The following is a 24132-nucleotide window of genomic DNA, read 5'->3' as shown; positions in this document are numbered from 1 at the left end:
AAACTGACTGCCAAAAACAGATTTTACAAAAGGATTTTACTTCTTTGAATAAACTGAGCACTGCACTTTTCAAAATTAAATTGCAGCGCGGGTGATTTTAAATGAACGTATCATTGAAAAGCTTTGATATAATTTCCGCTTTCCTAGTGTTTATGAGCGCTGCGCTTTTTTGATTACAGCAATTACTGTGGAAACCGTTATCTCCGCTCCTGCTGGTAGAGAATGATTTTGCATTTGCAAGTCTGTGGGAAACACTGGTGTCTGTCAACAAATATAAATAAAAAGCATGCTTCAGAACAGATTTGAAAAGGTGCTTTGAGCCATGTATTATTACTATGAATTAAGCTACTACTACTAATACTATTACCATTTTGTGCCCTGCAATAATCATTTACTCAAACTCAGTTTTATGAGATAAAGGATAATGAATTTTGAATGCAAGGGCGCTTTATTTTTATTATAATTTTTTTTCCTTAAATAATGTTGATTTGTTATGCATGTTATGTATAAAAACAAGTTTTATAATAACCAATTGCTCTGATCCGGACCTTTGACACTGACAAAAATTCAGATTTGGACATTTGAATGTAGACTTTGAGAAGACTTTACCTGGCAAATACACGGGTAAAGTGTTCCGGCAATTGTTCCCGGGTTGCTAGATTTTGCAATTTCACACTGCCAGTGATTACCCGGAAAATGTGCGCGCGTTCACACACAACCCGTAAAGGTTCCGTAACGATACGTGACATCAGGGAGTGACGTGTAATGTACGAGTTGAAAACGTTAGGCACGTTATACTTTCACTGAAGCTGGCGAATGGCGTCAGCGCGGAAAATGAGGAACTAACTGATCTCTGCTTCATTACAGTTTGCACATATTTTTTTGTCACGAACGTTGATCTTCCTTCAAAACAGCCGGTAAAAGAGTCTCGCGATAATGTGCATCATCACTACAACACGACGTTAGATTTGGCTTTTGTTCACACAGCGCTCGTCCCACGATTGAACCCGGCAATATTACTAGGTCCTCGACCTGGGTTCAATGTGCCGGGTCCGACGTGCAGTGTGAAAGGGGCTTTAGAGTAACAGAGATTCAAGTTGCATTTCTTGATGCAGCAGCAGACTGTGGTAAATTACAGTGGTTTTATAAAGTACTCCTGAGCCCATGTGGCTATATTAAACACTCCAGCACTGAGGTTTCTTGCCTTGGCCTACATGTAATGTGATTTCTCTGGATTCTCTAAATCATGCAATTGCAAAATGTGATTTTTGATTTGTTTGACACTTCTCTCATGAAATTTCGTACAAAGTGATGAGCCACGATCAAGCTTTGCTTGCAAAGACTGAGATGCTCCTTTTATACCCAAACTTGATACCTTGACCTATTACCAGGTCACCTGCTTAGTGTGAACTTTTTCAAAACAGTTTAAAATGGATATTATATAACATTTTCACTTTTATTTAGCATCTGTCTCAACTTTTTTTGAATGTGCTGCAGCCATCAACATAAATATTAGTTCATGCTTACACTATACATTTACATTGGTCAGTGAAAACCTTCTTTTCTTTTCTTTGTACTTTTGTCAGTTAAATAAAAGTTAACAAGAATGAACAAATCAGAGATTCTTAATTGTATTATATTTTTACAAAATGTCCCAACTTCTCTGGAATTTGGGTTGTAAATATATAAAGACATTAACATAAGAAAACAAGTGAAAAAAATATTGTTTGAAAAGTGACCAAGTGTACCTTTCGTCCTGCAGTGTTTCCAGACTTGATGATGACTGTGGTCTGTGGTGCACGACTCAGCAGCGCAACCACAGACTGACGAATTTTAGCCACTTCATGCACATAAAATGTTAGTGGGTGAAAAACCCGGTGGGCAGCGAATGTAAAGACAACAACTGCATGAGATTCACCAGCTATTTCATCTATATCATTGCTGATATAATGCAGGTCAGTTATGTGCATTTTACTAAATCGTAAAGGAACACCATGTGGCCTCCAGTGAATAATGATATTATTTATCAATTCCACAGCCATCAGGGGTCCACCTGTACGAGGAGTGTGGAGGTCCATTCTTTTTAAACCTAAAAACGATAAGCAATACTTACATTAGACTCATTTCTTTATTAATTTCTTAAACAGCAGTCCCAAGAAGTATACTGGCAAATAAGGAATAGTTTACCCCAAAATCACCCATTTACTTTCCTTCATGTAATTCCAAAGCTGTTTGACTTTCCTTCTTTTTCAGAACAAAAAAATATATATTTTGACAAAGGTGTCAATTTTCTTTTTTTGTTTTATATATAATGAAAGTCACTGGAGTCCAGTGTTGTTCTGGACACCACTGATTTTCACTATTAGAAGAAAAATAAATAAATGAATATAGAAAGTCAATAAATTCATGAATAATAATGAATCAGTCATGAACAAATTTTTATTTTTGGTGCACTATATCTTTTTAAAGAGGTCATCAGATGCCCATTTTCCACAAGTTGATATGATTCTTTAGGGTCTTAATGAAAAGTCTGTAACATAGTTTGGTTAAAATTTCTCAATGGTAGTATAAAACATCACCATTTTTACCATCAAAAACAGCTCTGTCTACAGCATGCTGTTTTATTGCATTCCACTACATTAAATGCTAATGAACTCTGCTCTCCCTACCCCTGGGTTCCGCGCTGCTCTCTGAGAGACGGTAAACTTTAGCCGCATTTATCACAAAACTCACTAACTAGCACATTATTAGGAAAGGCGATTTGCAAAGATCCATTAAAGGGTTCATATGATGCAATTTAAATTTTTCCTTTCTCTTTGGAGTATTACAAGCTCTTGGTGCATAAATAAGATCTTTAAAGTTGCAAAGACTAAAGTCTCAAATCCAAAGAGATATTCTTTATAAAAGTTAAGACTTGTCCACGCCCCCCTAAAACACCTCATTTAACACACCCCAATGTCTAGTGTTGGAACATTTGCATAACACTGCCTAAATGTTGACGCAAAGAAAGAAAGCATAACTTTTATTCTTTCTCTAGTATTGTTTTTGCCGCCGCCGTGTTGTGGAGATGCTGTGTGTTTCATTGTGAAAGCGAAACTACTTTATTTGTCCTTTCAAAAGAGGACTATAACTGCTTCATCGTGTCTAGAGCTGATCCGTGCTGGTCATTGGATCACCGGTTCGACTTTCACTGTGGACAAAGCGGAGTCCAGCCTAGGGTCATCACATGTGGTTGCTCCTTCATCGAAGCTACTGGACGTGCCATTCTCAAGTCCATTGGTCGTTCCTCACTCAAATCTGCGGTGTGACGCTGTGTGATCTATTTTTGTGTTTTCACTGTTATGCACTGGGGGGTGCTATTACACATCTTCTGAACAAGTATAAAACCTTCCAGACAAAAACACACATGAACAGGATGAAGAAACGAGTGATCTCTTATGTAAACAGATGCATATGAAAAATAATGCGATCATCAGCAATAGACAGCACATGAATGTAAACTGCATAATGTTACAGAGTAAAATGTTGATCCAGGAAGTGCTATATGTCTGTGCAAGCTTTGGAGGTATTGATGGAAGCAATACACTGGATTTATGCTGTAGATGTAGTTTTTGATAAAAATGTGATTTGCTCAACTTTTTACTCAAAAGTTTGCATTTTTTAAACCTACCTATATTCAAGTGCTGATAAAAAAAATACTTCAAGCTAAAATAAAACATAATTTATTTGTTTGTTTAAAAGTAGAGGCTCTGCTCTTTATTTTGGTGTATTGCATATACAAGTATTCATACAGCAAAATATACTGGAGGCCATTAAATTTTAGTGAAAATAATTAAAATAGCTGGTGGTGATTGGCAACTTTTATAAAAAATGTGAGCGGGGAAGGAGTTAACTAAAAATCGAGTGTTTACTATCGAGTGTTTACTATTGCACAATGACATAGTTTGAATTTTTCTATTCAATACTGCAAAGTGTTGTATCATTAAAAGAACTATATAAATTATGGTGACTTGTCATGGTTTTATGTTTACACTGCTTGATACACAAAACAATATGTAAATACACAGTATAAATAATTATAATCAGTAATTATGTCCCCACTGGATGCAACAAATGCCTCGTTTGTAATGGGTTTTACTGGTTTTGTCTCATTGCACCGGGAGACTGCATCACAGTATGTTAACATTTCCATCACGCGCTTGAGGTATTCGGCCAATCACAATGCCCTGGATAGCGGCCCAGTCAGCATACACCTCACTTTTCAGAACGATGAGCTTTGTAAAAATAGATGCATTTCAGAAATGCGGTTGTCAAATGTGTCACACATTTTAAACTCAACAAAAGGGTCAAATGCATAGCCTATATGAAGTGCATGCTCACAGACAAAAAAATCAGAGAATAAAATAGTGTTGGATAAACTGGATTAGAGCCCTGCACAGGCTTCAAATATAGGCCCTAGCCAGTCCTTTTTCACCTTCTCCCAAAAAAAGCTTATAGTACTCTTTCAGCTATTAAAATAGTTATATTTTGTATGTAATGGAAAGTGATTGCAGGTGCATCTCAAAAAATTTGAATAGCATGGACTTTTTTTTTTTTTGTAATTTCATTTAAAAGGACTAACTTTTTTACAAACACAATTCCAAAAAAGTTGGGGCACTGTACAAATTATGAGTAAAAAAGGAATGGAATAATTTACAAATCACATAAACTTATATTTTATTTACAATAGAATATAGATAACATATCAAATGTTGAAAGTGAGACATTTTGAAATGTCATGCCAAATATTGGCTCATTTTGGAATTCATGAGCTACACATTCCAAAAAAGTTGGGGCAGGTAGCAATAAGTTAAATATACATATAAGGAACAGCTGGAGGACCAATTTACAACTTATTAGGTGAATTGGCAACATGATTGGGTATATAAAGAGCCTCTCAGAGTGGCAGTGTCTCTCAGAAGTCAAGATGGACAGAGGATCACCAATTCCAAAAAATGACCAAAATAGTGGAGCAATATCAGAAACGAGTTTCTCAGAGAAATATTGTAAAGAGTTTGAAGTTATCATCATCTACAGTGCATAATATCATCCCAAGATTCAGAGAATCTGGAACAATCTCTGTGCGTAAGGCCGGAAGGTCAAGGCCGGAAAACCATACTGGATGCCCGTGATCTTCGGGCCCTTAGACGGAACTGCATCACATACAGGAATGCTACTCTAATGGAAATCACAACATGGGCTCAGGAATATTTTCTGAAAACATTGTCGATGAACACAATCCACCGTGCCATTCGCCGTTGCTGGCTAAAACTCTATAGGTAAAAAAGCAATATCTTAAAATGATCCAGAAGCGCAGGCATTTTCTCTGGGCAAAGGCTCATTTAAAATGGACGGTGGGAAAGTGGAAAACTGTTCTGTGATCAGATGAATCAAAATTTGAAGTTCTTTTTGGAAAACTGGGATTTCATGTCATCCTGACTAAAGAGGACAAGGACAACCCAAGTTGTTGTCAGCGCTCTGTTCAGAAGCCTGCATCTCTGATGGTATGGGGTTGCATGAGTGGGTGTGGCATGGCAGCTTACACATCTGGAAAGGCACCATCAATGCTGAAAGGTATTTCCAAGTTCCAGAACAACATTTGCTCCCATCCAGACGTCGTCTCTTTCAGACATTGTCATGTTTACATTTTCCAACATGACAGTGTCTGACCACATACTGCATCAGTTACAACATCATGGCTGCGTAGAAGTAGGATCCGGGTGCTGAAATGGCCGGCCTTTAGTCCAGATCTTTCACCCATAGAAAACATTTGGCATATCATAAAGAGGAAGATGCGACAAAGAAGACCTAAGACAGTTGAACAACTAGAAGCCTGTATTAGACAAGAATGGGACAAGATTCCTATTCCTGAACTTGAGCAACTTGTCTCTTCAGTCCCCAGAAGTTTGCAGATGAAGAGGGGATGCCACACAGTGGTAAACATGGCCTTGTCCCATGTGATGTGTTGATGCCATGAAATTCAACGTCAACATATTTTTCCCTTAAAATGGCACGTTTTCTCAGTTTAAACATTTGATATGTCATCTATGTTGTATTCTGAATAAAATATTGAAATTTGAAATTTCCACATCATTGCATTATGTTTTTATACACAATTAGAATATTCTAGATTCATTGCACACAAACTGAAACCCAGTGTCTGAAGCATACTTTGAAAAACGCCAATGTGTTGGCCGGCAACAGCCTCTGACATCACTACCAGCGCGACTATAAATACGCGCCCGTCACTATCTTCTTCGTCTTCAGTTGACTGTTTTGTTTGAAGAGTGCATCTGAGAAACGACCAAAACGGTAAGAGCGATCTATTACTGTTTTCATCATGGCTTCCACTAGCAAGGCGTTTAGACAGTGTGTGCATCCGTGTCAGCGTTATCTGACACCCGATGACACACACACTCTTTGCGTCTCTTGTTTGGATGAGAGGATGCCCCCTGTAGAAGAGACGCTGGCTTGCTATCTCTCTGTGGGGCAAACGTCCTCTCTTAAATCTCCCGCTTTGCCATCTAAGCCCCTCCAAGATACATCCCGCTTAAATGGCAGGTCATACGCAGCAGCTGGTCAGGCTGTGGCTTCACTGCACACGATGGCGGTGCTCCAGGCCTACCAGGCTGACCTGCTGAAGGACCTGGATACAGGTGAGGGCCTTTCACCTGACCAGGTAGCCGAGCTGCGCCGCACCACAGACCTCTCTCTCCGAGCTACCAAGCCGGCCGCCTCCGCCATGGGCAGGTCTATGGCGGCCATGGTGGTGACGGAGAGATATCTGTGGGTGAACCTGGCTGACATCGGGAAGGAAGAAAGGGGGTTTCTTCTCGATGCTCCGGTCTCGCCTTCTGAGCTTTTTGGTACCTCCGTCGAGATGGTGGTCGGGAAGTTCAGGGAGGCAAGGGCGCGCTCAGCGGCCTTTAAATCCTTCATTCCACGAAAGTCCAGGTCCGAGCCCGAGCAACTCAGGGGTCCTGGCCCATCTCGATCTGAGGGTCGTAGAGGGGCGCAGAAGGCTAGTGTTGCGGCTCGCGCTCCTCCCCGGCCTAAGGCCAGGGGCAAGAGGAACCGCGGGTCACGGAGTGGTAAGCAGGGTCTGAGGGACGTGATTCGGACGAGGCAGCGTCCTCGCCCGGGTCAGAGCGGTAGGATGACCTAGTAGCTCCGGATGTTTTTAACCTCTGTTTTTAACCTCTGTTTTTTGTCCTCCCCTGCCTAATTCCCCTGTAGCCACCAGCTTTCCACCTGATCGTGGTTAGGTGGACGGGCTCTCACATAACAGTCTCCTTCCAGTACAGAAGTGTGGGTGAGTACGTAAACCTTGCTCTACCTGTTTATGGACGTTATGTTGCTGGTGGTTATATGTCTACTAACAATCTCTGTGAGTTTCCTTTACAGTAGCTAGGTGGCCAAAGAATTGGCACAGCATTGCAGGGAATTCCATAGATGTCCGGCCAGGTCACCCTGAGGGGCCGCCTGGCCGCCTGGCGCATCCGGGGAGGTGGTGGTTACGGCAAGAAGCTCTGTATTTACTGCCTCAGGTGATGCTCCCCTCGCCTAGAAAAGAGGGTTGGAGCTCACCGCTCCCGTGCGATCCAGCGCCTCTGCGATGCTTGGGAACCTCTCTGTACACACGCTTGCCTGTGTACTTTCTCAAAGCCACATAGTGGTCAGTGTGCACGTTAACGCTTTGCGCACTGTCTGAAATCCACGTAAAGTGGTAAGTGTGCACGCAAGACTCTGCGCACTTTCTGAAATCCACGTAAAGTGGTAAGTGTGCACGCAAGACTCTGCGCACTTTCTAAAATCCTGTATGGTAAGGGTTACGTGCTCCACTTCGTTCCCTTTCTTGGGATGATTCGCCCCCGGTGTTCCTTGGGCTTCATCCAAACAGTGTGTATTTGTTATGCACCTCAAGCATCGCTTCCCTCAACATGAGGGGCTGGGTGGACTCCCACATATTGTGGTTATCAGGTGGTAGGCTTCATCAGGCCTCCCTGATGGTGAGCTCCCACATACGGTGGTTGCCAGGTAGTAGGCCTCACCAGGCCTCCCTGGAGATTTGGTTCCCACATACTGTGCGTCTCCACTAAATAGCATATTGTGGTCCTTTCAGATAGTAGGCTTCACCAGGTCTCTCTGAAGGTGAGCTCCCACGTTCTGTGGTCGCCAGGTAGTAGGCCTCACCAGGCCTCCCTGGAGATTTAGCTCCCACATACTATGCGTTTCCACGGGGTAGCATATTGTGGTTATTTCAGATAGTAGGCTTCATCAGGTCTCTCTGAAGACGAGCTCCCACTTACTGTGGTTGCCAGGTAGTAGGCCTCACCAGGCCTCCCTGGAGATTTAGCTCCCACATACTGTGCGTCTCCTCTATATAGCATATTGTGGTTTTCAGATAGTAGGCTTCACCAGGTCTCTCTGAAGGTGTGCTCCCACGTTTGGTGGTCGCCAGGTAGTAGGCCTCACCTGGCCTCCCTGGGGATTTAGCTCCCACATACTATGAATTTCCACGGAATAGCATGTTGTAGCTTTTTCAGATAGTAGGCTTCACCAGGTCTCTCTGAAGACGAGCTCCCACATACTGTGGTTGCCAGGTAGTAGGCCTCACCAGGCCTCCCTGGAGATTTAGCTCCGACAGGCTATGCGTTTCCACGGAATAGCATATTGTGGCTTTTTCAGATAGTAGGCTTCACCAGGTCTCTCTGAAGACGAGCTCCCACATACTGTGGTTGCCAGGTAGTAGGCCTCACCAGGCCTCCCTGGAGATTTAGCTCCCACATACTATGCGTTTCTACGGAATAGCACATTGTGGTTTTCAGATAGTAGGCTTCATCAGGTCTCTCTGAAGACGAGCTCCCACATACTGTGGTTGCCAGGTAGTAGGCCTCACCAGGCCTCCCTGGAGATTTAGCTCCCACATATTGTGCGTTCCACTAAATAGCACATTGTGGTTTTCAGATAGTAGGCTTCATCAGGTCTCTCTGAAGAAGAGCTCCCACATACTGTGGTTGCCAGGTAGTAGGCCTCACCAGGCCTCCCTGGAGATTTAGCTCCCACATACTGTGCGCTTCCTAAAAAACGAGCTCCCGCGATTTGTGGTTATCAGGTAGTAGGCCTCACCAGGCCTCCCTGGAGTCGAGTTCCTTATTGCTTTCAGTTTCCACTGAGGCGGTAGGTGAACTCCCACATATTGTGGTTATCAGGTAGCAGGCTTCACAGGCCTCTCTGAATGTGAGCTCCCACATACTGTGGTTGTCAGGTAACCTTTCAGTACACACGCTTGCCTGTGTACTTTCTCAAAGCAGTGTGCACGTTAACGCTTTGCGCACTGTCTGAAATCCACGTGAAGTGGTAAGTGTGCACGCAAGTCTCTGTGCACTTTCTGAAATCCACGTTAAGTGGTAAGTGTGCACGCAAGACTCTGCGCACTTTCTAAAATCCTGTATGGTAAGGGTTACGCACTCCGCTTCGTTCCCTTTCTTGGGATGATTCGCCCCGGTGTTCCTTGGGCTTCATCCAACCGGTGTGTACTTATTGTACACCCCAAGCCCCCTCAACTTGGGGGGGCTGTGTGGGCAATTCTCGGCTAGTTCAGCAGCGCTCCCCTTTTCTGAAAGGGTCACCTATGAGCATGCTGCTCGGAGCTCGGAGTCTTCCTCTCTTGGGAGACTGATTCCTGGTTCTTCAGAGCGCTCCAGTACCACATACTGTTTGAGACGCTCTGTGAGAGCCGGCATCCTGCTGAGGCAGGGGCTGAGGCCTCCAATTGCTCTGCTCCCGGGCCATTCTTCTACGAGCTGCTCTGACAGAGTTCCACGAGAACCCCTCCTTAGAACAGTATTTGTAAATCCATGTTATGGTAAGTGTGCACGGGAGTCTTTGCGCACTTTCTGAAATCCACATTGTGGTAAGTTCGCACGCTAGTCTCTGCGTTCTTTCTAAAATCCCTAGATGGTAAGGGCTTCGTGCTGCTGCTTCGTGCCCTTTCTTGAGTTGGTTTAAGCCCCGTTCATCTTGGGCACCACTCCATCTAGGTATCCTCGGATACCTATCTAGAACAGGGCGCCGCTACTAGAGTGCTGTGGGGACAGCCCTTTCGGCAGGTTTTGCGATAGCTAGCAGTAGCCCCTGTGTGACAGGCAAAGACTTGGTAGAGGAAATTGCCAGGCTCTTAGCCGTATCCCTTTAAAGGAATCTCTGTGATTCCAAGCCTTTAGCTCTACCCCGGGCCAGGGCCCTACAGGATAAGTTGGGTATGTAGCTTAGGCCTTTGGCCGTAAGGGATAATGTCATAAGGCAGCCATCAGACCGTCCCAGGGGCGACTCCCGGTGAAGAGAAAAGCGGTAGAGTTGGTACTTAGTGTTTGCCATGATTCTGGTCTGCACTCCCCTCAGCATGGCGGCGTGGGTATACTGTTCCCCATAGTGTCCCCTCAGAGGACGCAGTTCGAAGTTGCCTTGAAAGGGAACGTCTCAGGTTACGAATGTAACCATGGTTCCCTGAGAGGGAACGAGACACTGCGTCCTCTAGCTCCCTGCCATGCTTCGGACGCAAGCTTCACGAAGCACGAAGAAGATAGTGACGGGTCCTACGGGCGCGTATTTATAGTCGCGCTGGTAGTGACGTCAGAGGCTGTTGCCGGCCAACATGTTGGCGTTTTTCAAAGTATGCTTTAGACACGGGTCACGACGAGGTGTTCCCCATAGTGTCCCCTCAGAGGACGCAGTGTCTCGTTCCCTCTCAGGGAACCATGGTTACATTCGTAACCTGAGACGTTTTTCTTTTTAAATGAATAACCAAGTGGCCAGCGGGAGACAGTGAGTTGATCATGGGCTATGTTTGATTAATTTAGCCTTCTCAAATCATCAGGACTTGCCTAAAATAAAATCTATAGATATAAAACAGTTCAACATATCACAATGTCAGTTTAAATGTTTAACCTATATAAATGTGTGCTGTTAAGCATTTTCAATAGTTTGTGCAGAGAGTGGATCCAAAGCGTGCTTTGCAGTACACAGAGGCACCAGCATGATCATTGTTTATAATAGTGGAAACAACTTAAAATATGCTTCATTTTTGCTCTTAAACTTTTATTTGTGTGCACTCACAATATCAACAAAACATTGTGCTTTTATAAAATAAAGAAAACAAATGCTTTTTGCTGTCTCTGTCTTGAGTAGGAGTGCTTCGCAATGATGAATCTAAAATTTATATAAAGCTTTAAATTACTACTTTAAAACAAAATAATTCAAATCGAAAATAGAAACCCTTACATTATGTATTCTGTAAAGTAGAATTTCTCTCTAAAGGTTTGTCCAAAGAGGAGTAATTTTTCATGACCAAAATTGATGGATGTCTAAAATATAAAAATAAGGAAAAGCCTAAAACAGGCCTGATAATAATTAATTTGCATTTAATTTTATAATTCTATACAATTACAAAATAAAAAACAAATTATAATAGCATTTATGTAAAACGTTGTCCTATAATTGTATAACTGCTTATATTTCTTGATTTTTATGTTGCTCTTTTCAAAATACCTTAACATTTAAAGGATTTCCTGCAATGCAGTTGTGAATTATATATTAGCCTTTTTTTTGGCAGCAAATGCTTTAAAACAGCTTTAGGAAAATACTTTATTACATTCTTATTACAGATTTTCAGCTTCTATTTGGTGTAATATTTGGACTGATAAATTCATAATTAATGGCATAGCTGGTTCAGTCGACAGAAATACAGGACATACAGACCTATAATAACTAGGGCCGCTGCTGTCTAAATGGATCCCCTAAACAGGATCGTATTCCCGTGCACCTCCTTTCTCAAATGTCATAAAAAAAATACAACTATAGCGGTCAAAATAGGACTTTAATAAACTTTTACAAACTAAATAAATTGTTTTATTTACAATTTACAAGTAGCTCTTGACATGTATTATGACTCTAATTTATTTTATAGTATCAAGCATTCAGAAATCATGCAAAATAAAATTTAGTAGCCTAATTTTTAAACATGGTTTATTTTTGTAAGGGTTGTGATGTCCATATGTTTTTTTGTTTAAGAAATTAAAAAGGCCAAAAAAAGTGGCCAAAAGTGAAAGATTAAGTGAATATTTGAATTAAATGTTTGGCCAAAATGTTTTTATAACCAAACAATATAAATTATATATACAACCCGAATTCCGGAAAAGTTGGGACGTTTTTAAAATTTTAATAAAATGAAAACTAAAAGACTTTCAAATCACATGAGCCAATATTTTATTCACAATAGAACATAGATAACATAGCAAATGTTTAAACTGAGAAAGTTTACAATTTTATGCACAAAATGAGCTCATTTCAATTTTGATTTCTGCTACAGGTCTCAAAATAGTTGGGACGGGGCATGTTTACCATGGTGTAGCATCTCCTTTTCTTTTCAAAACAGTTTGAAGACGTCTGGGCATTGAGGCTATGAGTTGCTGGAGTTTTGCTGTTGGAATTTGGTCCCATTCTTGCCTTATATAGATTTCCAGCTGCTGAAGAGTTCGTGGTCGTCTTTGACGTATTTTTCGTTTAATGATGCGCCAAATGTTCTCTATATGTGAAAGATCTGGACTGCAGGCAGGCCAGGTTAGCACCCGGACTCTTCTACGACGAAGCCATGCTGTTGTTATAGCTGCAGTATGTGGTTTTGCATTGTCCTGCTGAAATAAACAAGGCCTTCCCTGAAATAGACGTTGTTTGGAGGAAAGCATATGTTGCTCTAAAACCTTTATATACCTTTCAGCATTCACAGAGCCTTCCAAAACATGCAAGCTGCCCATACCGTATGCACTTATGCACCCCCATACCATCAGAGATGCTGGCTTTTGAACTGAACGCTGATAACATGCTGGAAGGTCTCCCTCGTCTTTAGCCCGGAGGACACGGCGTCTGTGATTTCCAACAAGAATGTCAAATTTGGACTCGTCTGACCATAAAACACTATTCCACTTTGAAATAGTCCATTTTAAATGAGCCTTGGCCCACAGGACACGACGGCGCTTCTGGACCATGTTCACATATGGCTTCCTTTTTGCATGATAGAGCTTTAGTTGGCATCTGCTGATGGCACGGCGGATTGTGTTTACCGACAGTGGTTTCTGAAATTATTCTTGGGCCCATTTAGTAATGTCATTGACACAATCATGCCGATGAGTGATGCAGTGTCGTCTGAGAGCCCGAAGACCACGGCATCCAATAAAGGTCTCCGGCCTTTGTCTCTTACGCACAGAGATTTCTCCAGTTTCTCTGAATCTTTTGATGATGTTATGCACTGTAGATGATGAGATTTGCAAAGCCTTTGCAATTTGACGTTGAGGAACATTGTTTTTAAAGTTTTCCACAATTTTTTTACACAGTCTTTCACAGATTGGAGAGCCTCTGCCCATCTTTACTTCTGAGAGACTCTGCTTCTCTAAGACAAAGCTTTTATAGCTAATCATGTTACAGACCTGATATCAATTAACTTAATTAATCACTAGATGTTCTCCCAGCTGAATCTTTTCAAAACTGCTTGCTTTTTTAGCCATTTTTGCCCCCGTGCCAACTTTTTTGAGACCTGTAGCAGGCATTAAATTTTAAATGAGCTAATTAAGTGGATAAAAGTGTAAAATTTCTCAGTTTAAACATTTGCTACGTTATCTATGTTCTATTGTGAATAAAATATTGGCTCATGTGATTTGAAATTCCTTTAGTTTTCATTTTATTAAAATTTAAAAAACGTCCCAACTTTTCCGGAATTCGGGTTGTATATCCTTTCCAAACTTTACTCAGGAAGAACTGTAAAACTGCAAAGAACAATACATTTCAGTATTGCATTCAAATACAGAAGTTGTTTATGAATAATATTTACATTTAATATGATAAACATATAAAAATAAATGCGCCAGCTTAATGCTAACTTCTATGGGAATTTACATTATGAAGCTAACGATTAGTATATGCAATCAAAATACACATTTAGAATGAACTCAACTTCATTAGCAAAGGATCTCATTACTATTATCCTTAGTGCTAGATGATGAGATAACTATATGACTTTGTACTTACAGGCAAACGTGTTTTCTGACCAAATTAAATCAAGAGAGAAAAATATGAGACCGCTTTATTCACAGAGAGACATTGTATTGACGGGAGACTGCTAGTAAAATGTAAACAACATGCTAGGTTATGAATCACCACAAGAGGTCTCTATTTTGCCCAGATAAACAACAGAACATAACACTCCCCGCTTGTTATAATGTATTGTAACACTATTCCTTTTTTACAAGTAGGCGCTCACCACCACTCCGACAGGCCATTAATTCCGCTTGACCTGAGCATCCTTGAGCATCAAAATATTTCCTTAGCTCAGGTTTGGCTTGTCCACATGCCACTTTCACCTTGGTTGGAGTAACACCAGGTATTCTTGACGCCAGCGTTTCCAGAATGAGTCGGCCAATGCCTGTATTGTGTTGAGCGTTTCTGATGATTATTAGTCTTGCTTGTGTCGGCTCATCCATATTGCAGATTGAGCCCTTTGCACAAGACCTGGCCTTATGTATTAGCTTGGTAATGGCTCAAATAAGTGACTTCCAGCTGGAGAAAAGAACTGGCCTTGTGTGTGAGCTTGGTAATGGCTCAAATAAGTGACTTCCAGCTGGAGAAGTGTTCAAATTGGTTTGATCCCAGCTCTCCTTTGAAGGTCTTGGTTATGAAAGCTTGGATCTGTGGGCATATGTCTGCATCTGCTTCAGGGTTAAATGAGCTCAAACTCCTCTGGCAGTGAGGTGTCTTTGGCTAAGAAGGCTGGACCTTTGAACCAGTTGGTGTCTTTCAACATGGCAACTGGCACTGAGCGAGTCCCATGGTCTGCAGGGTTGTGTTCTGTGCTGATAAAGTGCCATTGTTCCGGGATTGAAGACTTTCTGATGTGTGTGACTCTGTTGGCCAAATATACATAGAATCTTCTACTTGTGTTGTTGATGTAGCCCAATACAATCTGACTGTCTGTGTAGAATGTGACTTTAAGGATGTCTATGTCAAGCTCTTCTTTAAGTCTGCGAATTCAACAGACAAGACAGCAGCACAAAGCTTGAGGCTGTGGAACAGTGTGTGGGGGATAAGGAGCCAGCTTTTCCTTGCCCATAAGGAATTCAGTGTGTCCATTTTTATCTGTTGCTTTGAGATAAGCCACTGCTGATATGGCCATAGTGGATGCGTCAGAGAAGATGTCTGTGTTTTGTGGAGAACAAGGAAACTGGCACACAGGGTCTGGGGGTCAACAGTTAGCTCTAGATCCACCAAGTCTTTGGCCTGCTCCTCAGGGGGAAAGGCATCCATCACAGGACGACCAATAGAGGCTATTTTGTGTAACTTGATGCTTGACTCTGCTAACATCTCTTTTGTGTTTTTCAGTACAGTGATGGCCTTTCATTGGTGGGGAATGAGGAGAGCCCATCATCAAAATAGAAATTTCTCATGACGAACTGTGTAGCTTCACTGTCCCATTCCTTCACTCCATGCAAGGCTTCTCTTCTCAAGCCGTAGTTGGCTACTGCAGGGGAAGGAGAGTTGCCTAAAACCTGCACTTTCATGCGATACTCAGTGATGTGTTTGTTTGGGTTGTTGTCTTTGAATCAAAAAATCATGATGATCTTCACGGACAATGAAGCAGTAGAACATCTGCTGGACATCTGCAGTTACCACTACAGGCTCTCTGTGGAAACGCATGAGGGCCCCCAGTAGGGAGTTGTTCATGTCAGGCCCACTGAGAAAAATGTCATTAAGGGAGGTGCCTTTGTGTCTCGTAATGGAATCAAGCACTACACATATTTGGTCTTTATTCTGTGGGTGATAAATACTGAATATTGGTATATACCAGCATTCTTGTTGTGGCCTCAGTGCTGGGGCAAGCTCTGCTTGATCAGCATCAAACATTGCTTGCATGAAGTTGAAGAAGTGTTCTTTCATGCCATGTTTCTTCTCCAGTATGCGACGGAGGGAGGCGGGTCGATTGACAGCTTACAGGCTACCCAGCCGTTTGCTTCGTCTATGTAGACATCCTTATCCATGTGGTCAAGGAACAACTCATCTTCGATGGACAGGCCAAGCTGATGGTGGCGCTGTGTTATTTGAAACACCTCCCAGTCCAGGCTATCTGCTTCATTGGCTGCATGAGACACACATGGAAAGGTGTGGGGTGGTACATTACTGTCAATCTTCTCTCTGACCATTAAGTTGCTGATACATGGGTTAAGGATGGAGTGGCGTCCGCTTTTCAGCACACTGGTTCTGAAGACGCTGGTAGTAGTGGTTTTATGTGCTCTTCACAGACACACATCTCCTATTATCACCCATCCAAGGTCGAGTCGCTGAGCAAACGGTCCATTTTGTGTCCCTTTACATTGTTCACGCAATTTGTGCAGCCGTATTATGTCTTGCCCAAGTAGGAGGAGGATGGACACGTTGGCATCCAGGGGTGGGATTTTGTCTGCCAAGTGTTTTGATGTGTGGATGATGTCTGGCTACCTCTGGTGATGGTATTTCAGACCTGTCGTCTGGCAGCATGTCACACTCAATCAGAGTAGGCAAGGGAATGTGGATGTTACCGTCTACTTATTCCACTATGAAGTTGTTGGCGTGTCGCCCTGCTGTATCCACCACTCCTGAGTCCTGAGTCTTCAAGGTGTACCTCGACCCTGCACCTTGAATTCCAAAATGTTCAAAGAATTCTGTTCTTCCAAGGGACTTATTGCTCTGCTTGTCAAGAGCAATGTAAGTCTTCATGGCTTTGTCTCTTTGGCCAGCAAGATACACTAAGGTGAAACAGATTTTGGAACAGGATTTTGACGTCTTCACACTCCCACAGATTTCTGTGCATTTGGATGTCACAAACGGAATGACCTCCAGTGGCTGCCACTCCGCGCTGTGATCCACGCTACTCACATGTACATCAGTTTTCCATGGGGCGGCCCTGGATGTAGCACTGACAGGTGTTTGTCACTGTTGCACTCCTGGCACAGCAGAGGCCTGTTACATTCCTTACCAACATGAGTGGTTGAAGCACAGCACTTGAAACAGATGCATTTTTCTTTCAGATATGCTTTCCTTTCCTCAAATGTTTTGATTCCGAAGCCACAACATTTTTTTCAATGGATGAGGCTTGTTATGTAGTGGGCACTGTTTGTCGGGATCCTCTTGTTTCCTGACTATTGTTGAATGATCACTGTTGCTGCCACTTGTTGAGATTTCAGTCCTCCTCACAGCAACAGCTGAAACACTTTTTTTCAGTCTTTGTTGCACACCATGCTCCTGTAATGCTGGCAAAGGATCGTTGCGTGTTTTTGCCTGTTCACAAACAAAGTTGACGAAGAATCCAAAGGGAGGATATGACACCCTGTGTTGGTCTTCGTAATGTGATCCTGCAGTAATCCAACCCTCTTGTTGGTTGGGAGGGAGTTTCTGGACTATTGGGCTTACTCCACGGGAGGTGTTGAGATATGAGAGACCAGGTAAGTGTCATTCTGCTCTGGCTGCTTCAAGTTCCATGAGAATGTCTCCCAGTTCACTTAACTTGTGGTTTTCTTTGGCTGAGATCTTAGGAAATTCCTCAACTTTTCTCAGAAGAGCATTTTCAATCACGTCAGGTGAGCCATAAACATCCTCCTGTCATTGCCATAACATCCTGAGGCCTGTGGGTGCATTGTGAATGTGCACCGCTCAAATCCTTTTAGATTGCTCAGATAACGAGGGCCCGAGCCATTTGCACAGCAAATCAAGTTCCTCTCTAGTGGAGAGTTTCAGGTCATCAGTAGAGCTTATAAAAGACGCCTTCCAGGCCCAGTAGTTCTCTGGGTTGTCGTCAAACTTCAGTAGGACCCGAGCTCACCAGCTCTCATTGCATCAGGTACTTCCCTAGGTCTGTTGCAGCCACTGCACTGGGTGGGCTTGTGTTGTACATAGGGAGTGGCTGTATGTAGTAAAACTGGGGAGGCCTGAAATCGTCACTGGTTTGTTTCACATTGTGGGAGAGCTCATTGTATGATTTTCTCTGTGCAGTTCTGGATATCTGATTTGGGGTCCAGATTGGTTCTCCTTTGTACGAGTAATGTTTAGTTTGCTCAAGAAACTTGTGTTCACTAATTTAACTTGGTGACGCGTTGACCTGATTGTCACATCTGTTCGGTTCACTTCTGTCCATGAAAAGTAAATTTACTGTATTGGCTGCTTTTGCACTCTGATAAGGCTGGTGATCTGGATATATCATATGAATCTGCATTGCAGCATTTCCACAATGAATTTCGACTGGAGTTAGAGGCATTGTGTTTTTTTTTTATTTGCTGAAGTGGATTTAACAGTTCATATTCCTCCTCAGCAGCTCCTTCAAGGCTTTCAGCAGCTCCTTCAAGGCTTTCAGCTTTTTTAGCAGCAGCCACCACCCTTGCTAATTTCATTTAATTCAAACTGGCATTTAGAATGCCTTGTTGTTTTATTAGCTCTGCCTCTTTCCTAGCAAATGCAAGCTCAGCACATGCAGCTTCTGCTTTAGACCGTGCTTTCAATGCCATAGAATTAGCCACAGATTGTCTGCTGGTTCTTGAGCAGTTAGATATTTGTGATCTGGTTTCTAATCCATCCAAATCCCTTTCTTCTATTCTGTGTGCCATGATGGTTGCTTTAAAGTGATAGTTCACCCAAATAGCAAAATTATGTCATTAATAACTTACCTTCATGTTGTTCCAAACCCGTAAGACCTCCGTTTATCTTTGGAACACAGTTTAAGATATTTTAGATTTAGTCCGAGAGCTCTACGTCCCTACATTGAAGCTGTGTGAACGGTTTACTGTCCATGTCCAGAAAGGTAAGGAAAACATCATCAAAGTTGTCCATGTGACATCAGAGGGTCAGTTAGAAATTTTAGAAGCATCGAAAATACATTTTTGTCCAAAAATAGCAAAAACTAAGACTTTATTCCGCATTGCCTTCTCTTACGTGTCTGTTGTGAGAGAGAGTTCACACAGAAAAAGAGCATTCAATAGTTGACTGACACAGCCGTCTTACCTTAGGCCTGTCCCGTGTGAGCTGTGAACAGTCTGACTGCCATTGTTTTTCGACGCTGGAGCTGGGACGTGAAGAGACAAGAATGTGCTGAGACTAGAATGGCTCCTAAGCGATTAAAGTGTTTTTGTTGTTAGATGTTAAAATGAACATAGCAGTTGTCATTTACTCCCGACATCTAAGCCCTGAAGATGCAGAGGATTATCACTATCTTCTTTTTTGAAGGGAATTCTCCCTCTGATCTATCTAAATGTATCTATGTTTGTGCGAATAATTTATGATCCAGCTTCAGCTAAAGTGAGTATAAGGGTTTTTTATGAATCTTTGCAAATCACCTTTCCTAATAATGTGCTAGTTAGCAAGTTTTGCTGCTAAATGCACCTAAATGCCCAAAGAAGCGAGGGTCAGGAAGAGCAGAGCACATTTGCATTTAAAGGGAAATGCAACAAAATAGGTTGCTGTGCAAAGAGCTGATTTTAACAAGGTAAAAAGTGTTTTTACACTACCACTGAGAAATTTTAACCAAAGTATGTTATAGACTTTTCATTAAGGCCCTAAATAATCATATCAACTTGTGGAAAATGGGCATCCAATGACCTTCTTAAGAGTCCATATACTTTTGGGGGACTATGTATGTAAATTCCTTATTTAATTTATATTACACATTGATGCTATCAAGTCTTATTTAAGAAAATTCATATTCATAGTCATATTGTTGAATTACTTGCCTTGCACATTTTTTTCCAAATATTCAAACCACTGCCTTGTGGTGGAGTCTCCCAACAAGTAGACAATTTTGTTTTTAAGGCAATTTCTCATTTCTGAAGAATTGAACTGTTGAGTGTTACATACAAAAGACTTCCAAACATCTTTGAAATAGAACCCAGCAGGAACTGGTGTTGTCATGTCAGATCTGCATCTCTCTGTTGTGCCTAAAAGCACATAAACATTTGCCTGAAAAGACTGTTATCATGGTTCATTCTCTTGTAACTTTACATTAGATTTCAGATTATATCATTCCTCTGATGTGTGGTCCATGTATATTTTGACAATTTTGCTTTTGCAAAAAATAAAGAGGATATTGTATGAACAAAAGTAAAATAAGATAAATTGTACTATGGCTTGAATTTTTCATTCACTGAAAAATTTCCTGCATGTGCATGAAAATGTTATCATTAAGATAAATAAGATTAAGAACATTAAGATGAACAACAACAACAAACTGCTATTTACTTCTTATTATATTCTAAACAGGGAAATAAATGGTCAAAATATGTAAATACATTCTCCATATGTTAACATACCTATGACTTCAGTGTTGGGAAGGACATTTATGATTGTTTTGTCTCCAATAATAGCAACATTTGTTAATTTCCTATGGATAAATAATAATAATATTTTTTCTACTTTTTAAAAACATTTTATAATTCTTCTGAAATTTATTTTGAATATTTTCAAACTTACTTTGAAAAAAGTTGATTCTCAAAATGATTTAATGGGCTTTCAAAACGTCCCATGGAGTGACCAACCATTTTGTCACAAGGAAGTCTCTTTGGTCTCTCACACTGCCACTCATTCCCTGTTTTTATATCCTTATACTCACAGCAGCATTTGCTTGTCCTCAAACTTCCTTTGGCACCCCACTTAAGATTACATTCTACTACTTCACTGATCTTGGTGTTCTTGGCTCCTGACCCTTCAAAGTGGCCATTATAGTGACTGCGTGGGAATGAAGACTCCCTGTATTTTTTAAGAATCTGCACAACCTCACTGGAGTGCTCAAGACGTACAAAAACATGTGCCTGACCTTCCCAGGGAAGAAGAAGAACAACTGAGTAAGTCCCATTACGATGATCCACAACCTCACCATACACACTTGCCTTCAAGAAGAATAAAAAAGGTTAAGTGTAATGCACTTAAAACAACAACAACAAACAAACAAACAAACAAACAAATATCTGTTAGTTAAGTAAGCTTATAAATATAAACATAATATGTGATATTTTGTAAACAAATTAACAATTAACAGGCAATAAAAACTCAATATGACACGTTTGTATATTGATTTGTACAAATATTTATCATAACATATAAAATAAATTCACCTTTAGCTTTGAATTGAACAGCTTTGCTTTGAAAAAATCTCCTCCATATCTTTTCAGGTTCTTGTTGTGGTCTCTGGCTGTGATAATGACGGAGATATTATCTCCCACTTTGTAACTCTTTTTCAGTTGCACAACAGAGAATGTTGAGTGGACTGGACTTGTGCTCAGATCCAGCTGAGTGATATGTTGATCTGGACCAGGCCAGTCGAGAGCCTTCTGTAGTCTTTCCCACTCCTCATCACTGATTCCCATGTCAAGTGTGGATATTCCAAAAGAAGAATTATTCATTTGAATACCTGATTTGGGACTGGGGGGCAGAAATGGTCTCATTTGAATCCCACCATTCAGTACACATAGAGCCTGAGAGAGGACGAGGATATCAGTCACACCAAATTCCCTTTTTCTTTTCAATAGATGTAGTTGAATGTACACTGTAAAAAAATCCACCTATTTCAACTGAAAATCATAAGCTCAGTTGCATTTCAACTTAAATTAAAGCTGCAAGCAGCAATACAAGTGCCATCGCACCTGGGGTCACCGCCACTCGATGGTTTAAGGTGAACAGCAAATGGTGGGCAATATACATTTAAAGTGGTAAATATAGTGAAAGTGACGTGACATACAGCCAAGTATGGTGATCCATACTCAGAATTCGTGCTCTCCATTTAACCCATCCAAAGTGCACACACACACACATACCATGAACACACACCCGGAGCAGTGGGCAGCAAACACTCTAACCATTAGGCCACGACTCCTCCTAAGAGGAATATGTCAAAGTAATTTATATGTGCCATACATCCTGCTGTTAGTTGGTGGTGCTCTGATTATAACTGAATGTTGGCATGCAGATGTCTTCAGGCCAGTATTCTTACCAAAAATGTAAAGTTTGGGGCAGATCCGGCATTGCATATTTAAGTTAGTGTAAACTAGGTGTAATCCCAAATAGTCGACGAATCGATGCTTTGATTCGAGGAGCCTGATTCGACTACCAATCAAACAGTCCAATATTCACGGGGTATGCCATTATGCCATTTTGACTACAAGCTCAACTGGGGGAGCTCAAATGTCTGATTTCACATAGAACTACCCGTTTTATCCCAATAAGTTAATATACAGCCTATTGTGATAAAGCTGTAAGAACATGAAAAGAAAGAAGCTCCAAAATAATATTTTAAAGGGCGTGAATAAATCCAACCAAAGTGCCAGCAGGTCAAACTACAATGCAGAATATTAATAACTATGACTGGGACTGTTATATAGATACTATTATAATGAGAAGACCATTATACTAAAATGCTATGAATTTTTTTGAGTTTATCTGGCGTGTTTCTGCACATTGTTTCGTGAAAAATACGTCCACAAAAGGAGATCGCATTCAGAGCCCTGCAGATATGTTCATGTGCATTCGGGCCCTTTTCGCAAATAGCCTTAATATTCTTAATAAGTCTTAATATTAACATTATATTGTATAAATAACAACGCGTATTCTATATGAAATTATGAGTTGAATCCCATTGATTAAAAACTTGCTATCAAATGCATCACTCTACTGGTCATATTGCGCGCAGCTCAAAACAGAAATGCAGAACATTAACTGCTAACGTTTTAGACTAACGTTATAATGAGAGCTATTGTATATTATTAAACTATTGTAAAAAAAAAAAAATAATTGTTATGGTTTCGCTGATGTAAGTGTTAGCTATCTGTTAATCAAAACATAAAACATTAATTCCACCATTTTTAATCTGCAAGGTGTACATTTATCTGCACATTTTCCCTGTATGTTAAAATCAGTAATTATGTTAGTCGAATGTCTGATTTGACTCTTGTTAATGTATTTTGCCCCGCCCCCAAACATATGATTTGACTATCAGTCAAATATCGGCAAGATTCTAAAATTCCGATTCTGACTATGAAAATCCTTAGTCAGGGACAGCCCTAGCGTAAACCAAGTAATTTCCTGTTGCCAGCAAGTGGCGCTATTATTATAACTGAATATTGGCCTTGAGATGTTTTCAGACCAGTATTCTTACAAAACATGTGAAGTTTGGGGCAGATCAGAAACTGCATGTTTAAGTTCATGTAAAACAAGTAATTTCCTCTTATCAGCAGGTGGCGCTATTATTAAGGAATATTGTCCTGAGGATGTGTTAATGCCCATAAAGCAACAGAAGAAAAAGAATGTGATGTTTTTGGCAGATCAGACATTATGTTAAAGCTTGTGTGAAACAAGACCCTTCCTGTTAGCAGTAGGTGATGCTATAACTATAACCGAATATGATCATGTAGATGTCTTCATGAGTTCATGAGTAACAATAACTTTCTGGCATAGGTTTTTGTATCTTGAGCACTCCAGTGAGGTTGTGCAGATTCTTGTTTGATGATGATCCAACAGGTTTAAATAATTACTGTCCCATTTCTAAATTACCTAAATTATTGTTATTTTTTTTATCAAACGTCTTGGAGAAGGTTGTGTTTAATCAGCTTTTTTCTTTTCTACAGGAAAATGTTAATTTCGATAAATATCAGTCTGATCAGTTTGTGGCACTGCTGAGGTGGTATGGAAGCCCAGGTTTCTTTGACCTCTGTCTGAAAATCATTAGTCACAGATCAGAAACTTAGGTATAACTTTTGACTCTGATTTGACTTTTGATAAAACATCTAGGTTAGATTATTGTAATGTACTGTACTTGGGTGTTTCACAATCTCTATTGTCCCATCTTCAACTTGTTAAAACTGCTGCCACCCGATTGTTAACTGGAACAATGAATAGGGAACATATTTCACCAGTGCTGATCTCTCTCCACTAGCTTCCAGTTAAATACCATATCCATTTTAAACATCTCCGATCTTCTTCTGTTCCAGTGTAATGCCTCTAGGGAACTTTGATCAACTAGTAATCTTTAGTTGACTG

At 41.0% G+C, this 24132-nt stretch overlaps 1 protein-coding gene across 1 annotated transcript in view; it reads right to left on the bottom strand.

Moving 5' to 3' along the window:
- LOC132115903 (NXPE family member 3-like) overlaps positions 1-21570 on the bottom strand; it is a 30599-nt gene extending 9029 nt beyond the window's left edge. Inside the window, exons 1-5 of the mRNA XM_059524310.1 lie at positions 21216-21570; positions 20575-20990; positions 20415-20485; positions 19839-20042; positions 1749-2089 (exon numbers count right to left, since the gene is read on the bottom strand). Coding sequence (XP_059380293.1) covers positions 1749-2089; positions 19839-20042; positions 20415-20485; positions 20575-20990; positions 21216-21545 — 1362 coding nt within the window. The 5' untranslated portion in view covers positions 21546-21570. The remainder of the gene's footprint in view (positions 1-1748; positions 2090-19838; positions 20043-20414; positions 20486-20574; positions 20991-21215) is intronic.
- Between the last annotated feature and the right edge of the window lie 2562 nt (positions 21571-24132).

This window comes from Carassius carassius, chromosome 35, assembly GCF_963082965.1.
Source record: "Carassius carassius chromosome 35, fCarCar2.1, whole genome shotgun sequence".
Lineage (NCBI taxonomy): Eukaryota > Metazoa > Chordata > Actinopteri > Cypriniformes > Cyprinidae > Carassius > Carassius carassius.
This window is presented reverse-complemented; position numbering and strand designations above follow the sequence as displayed.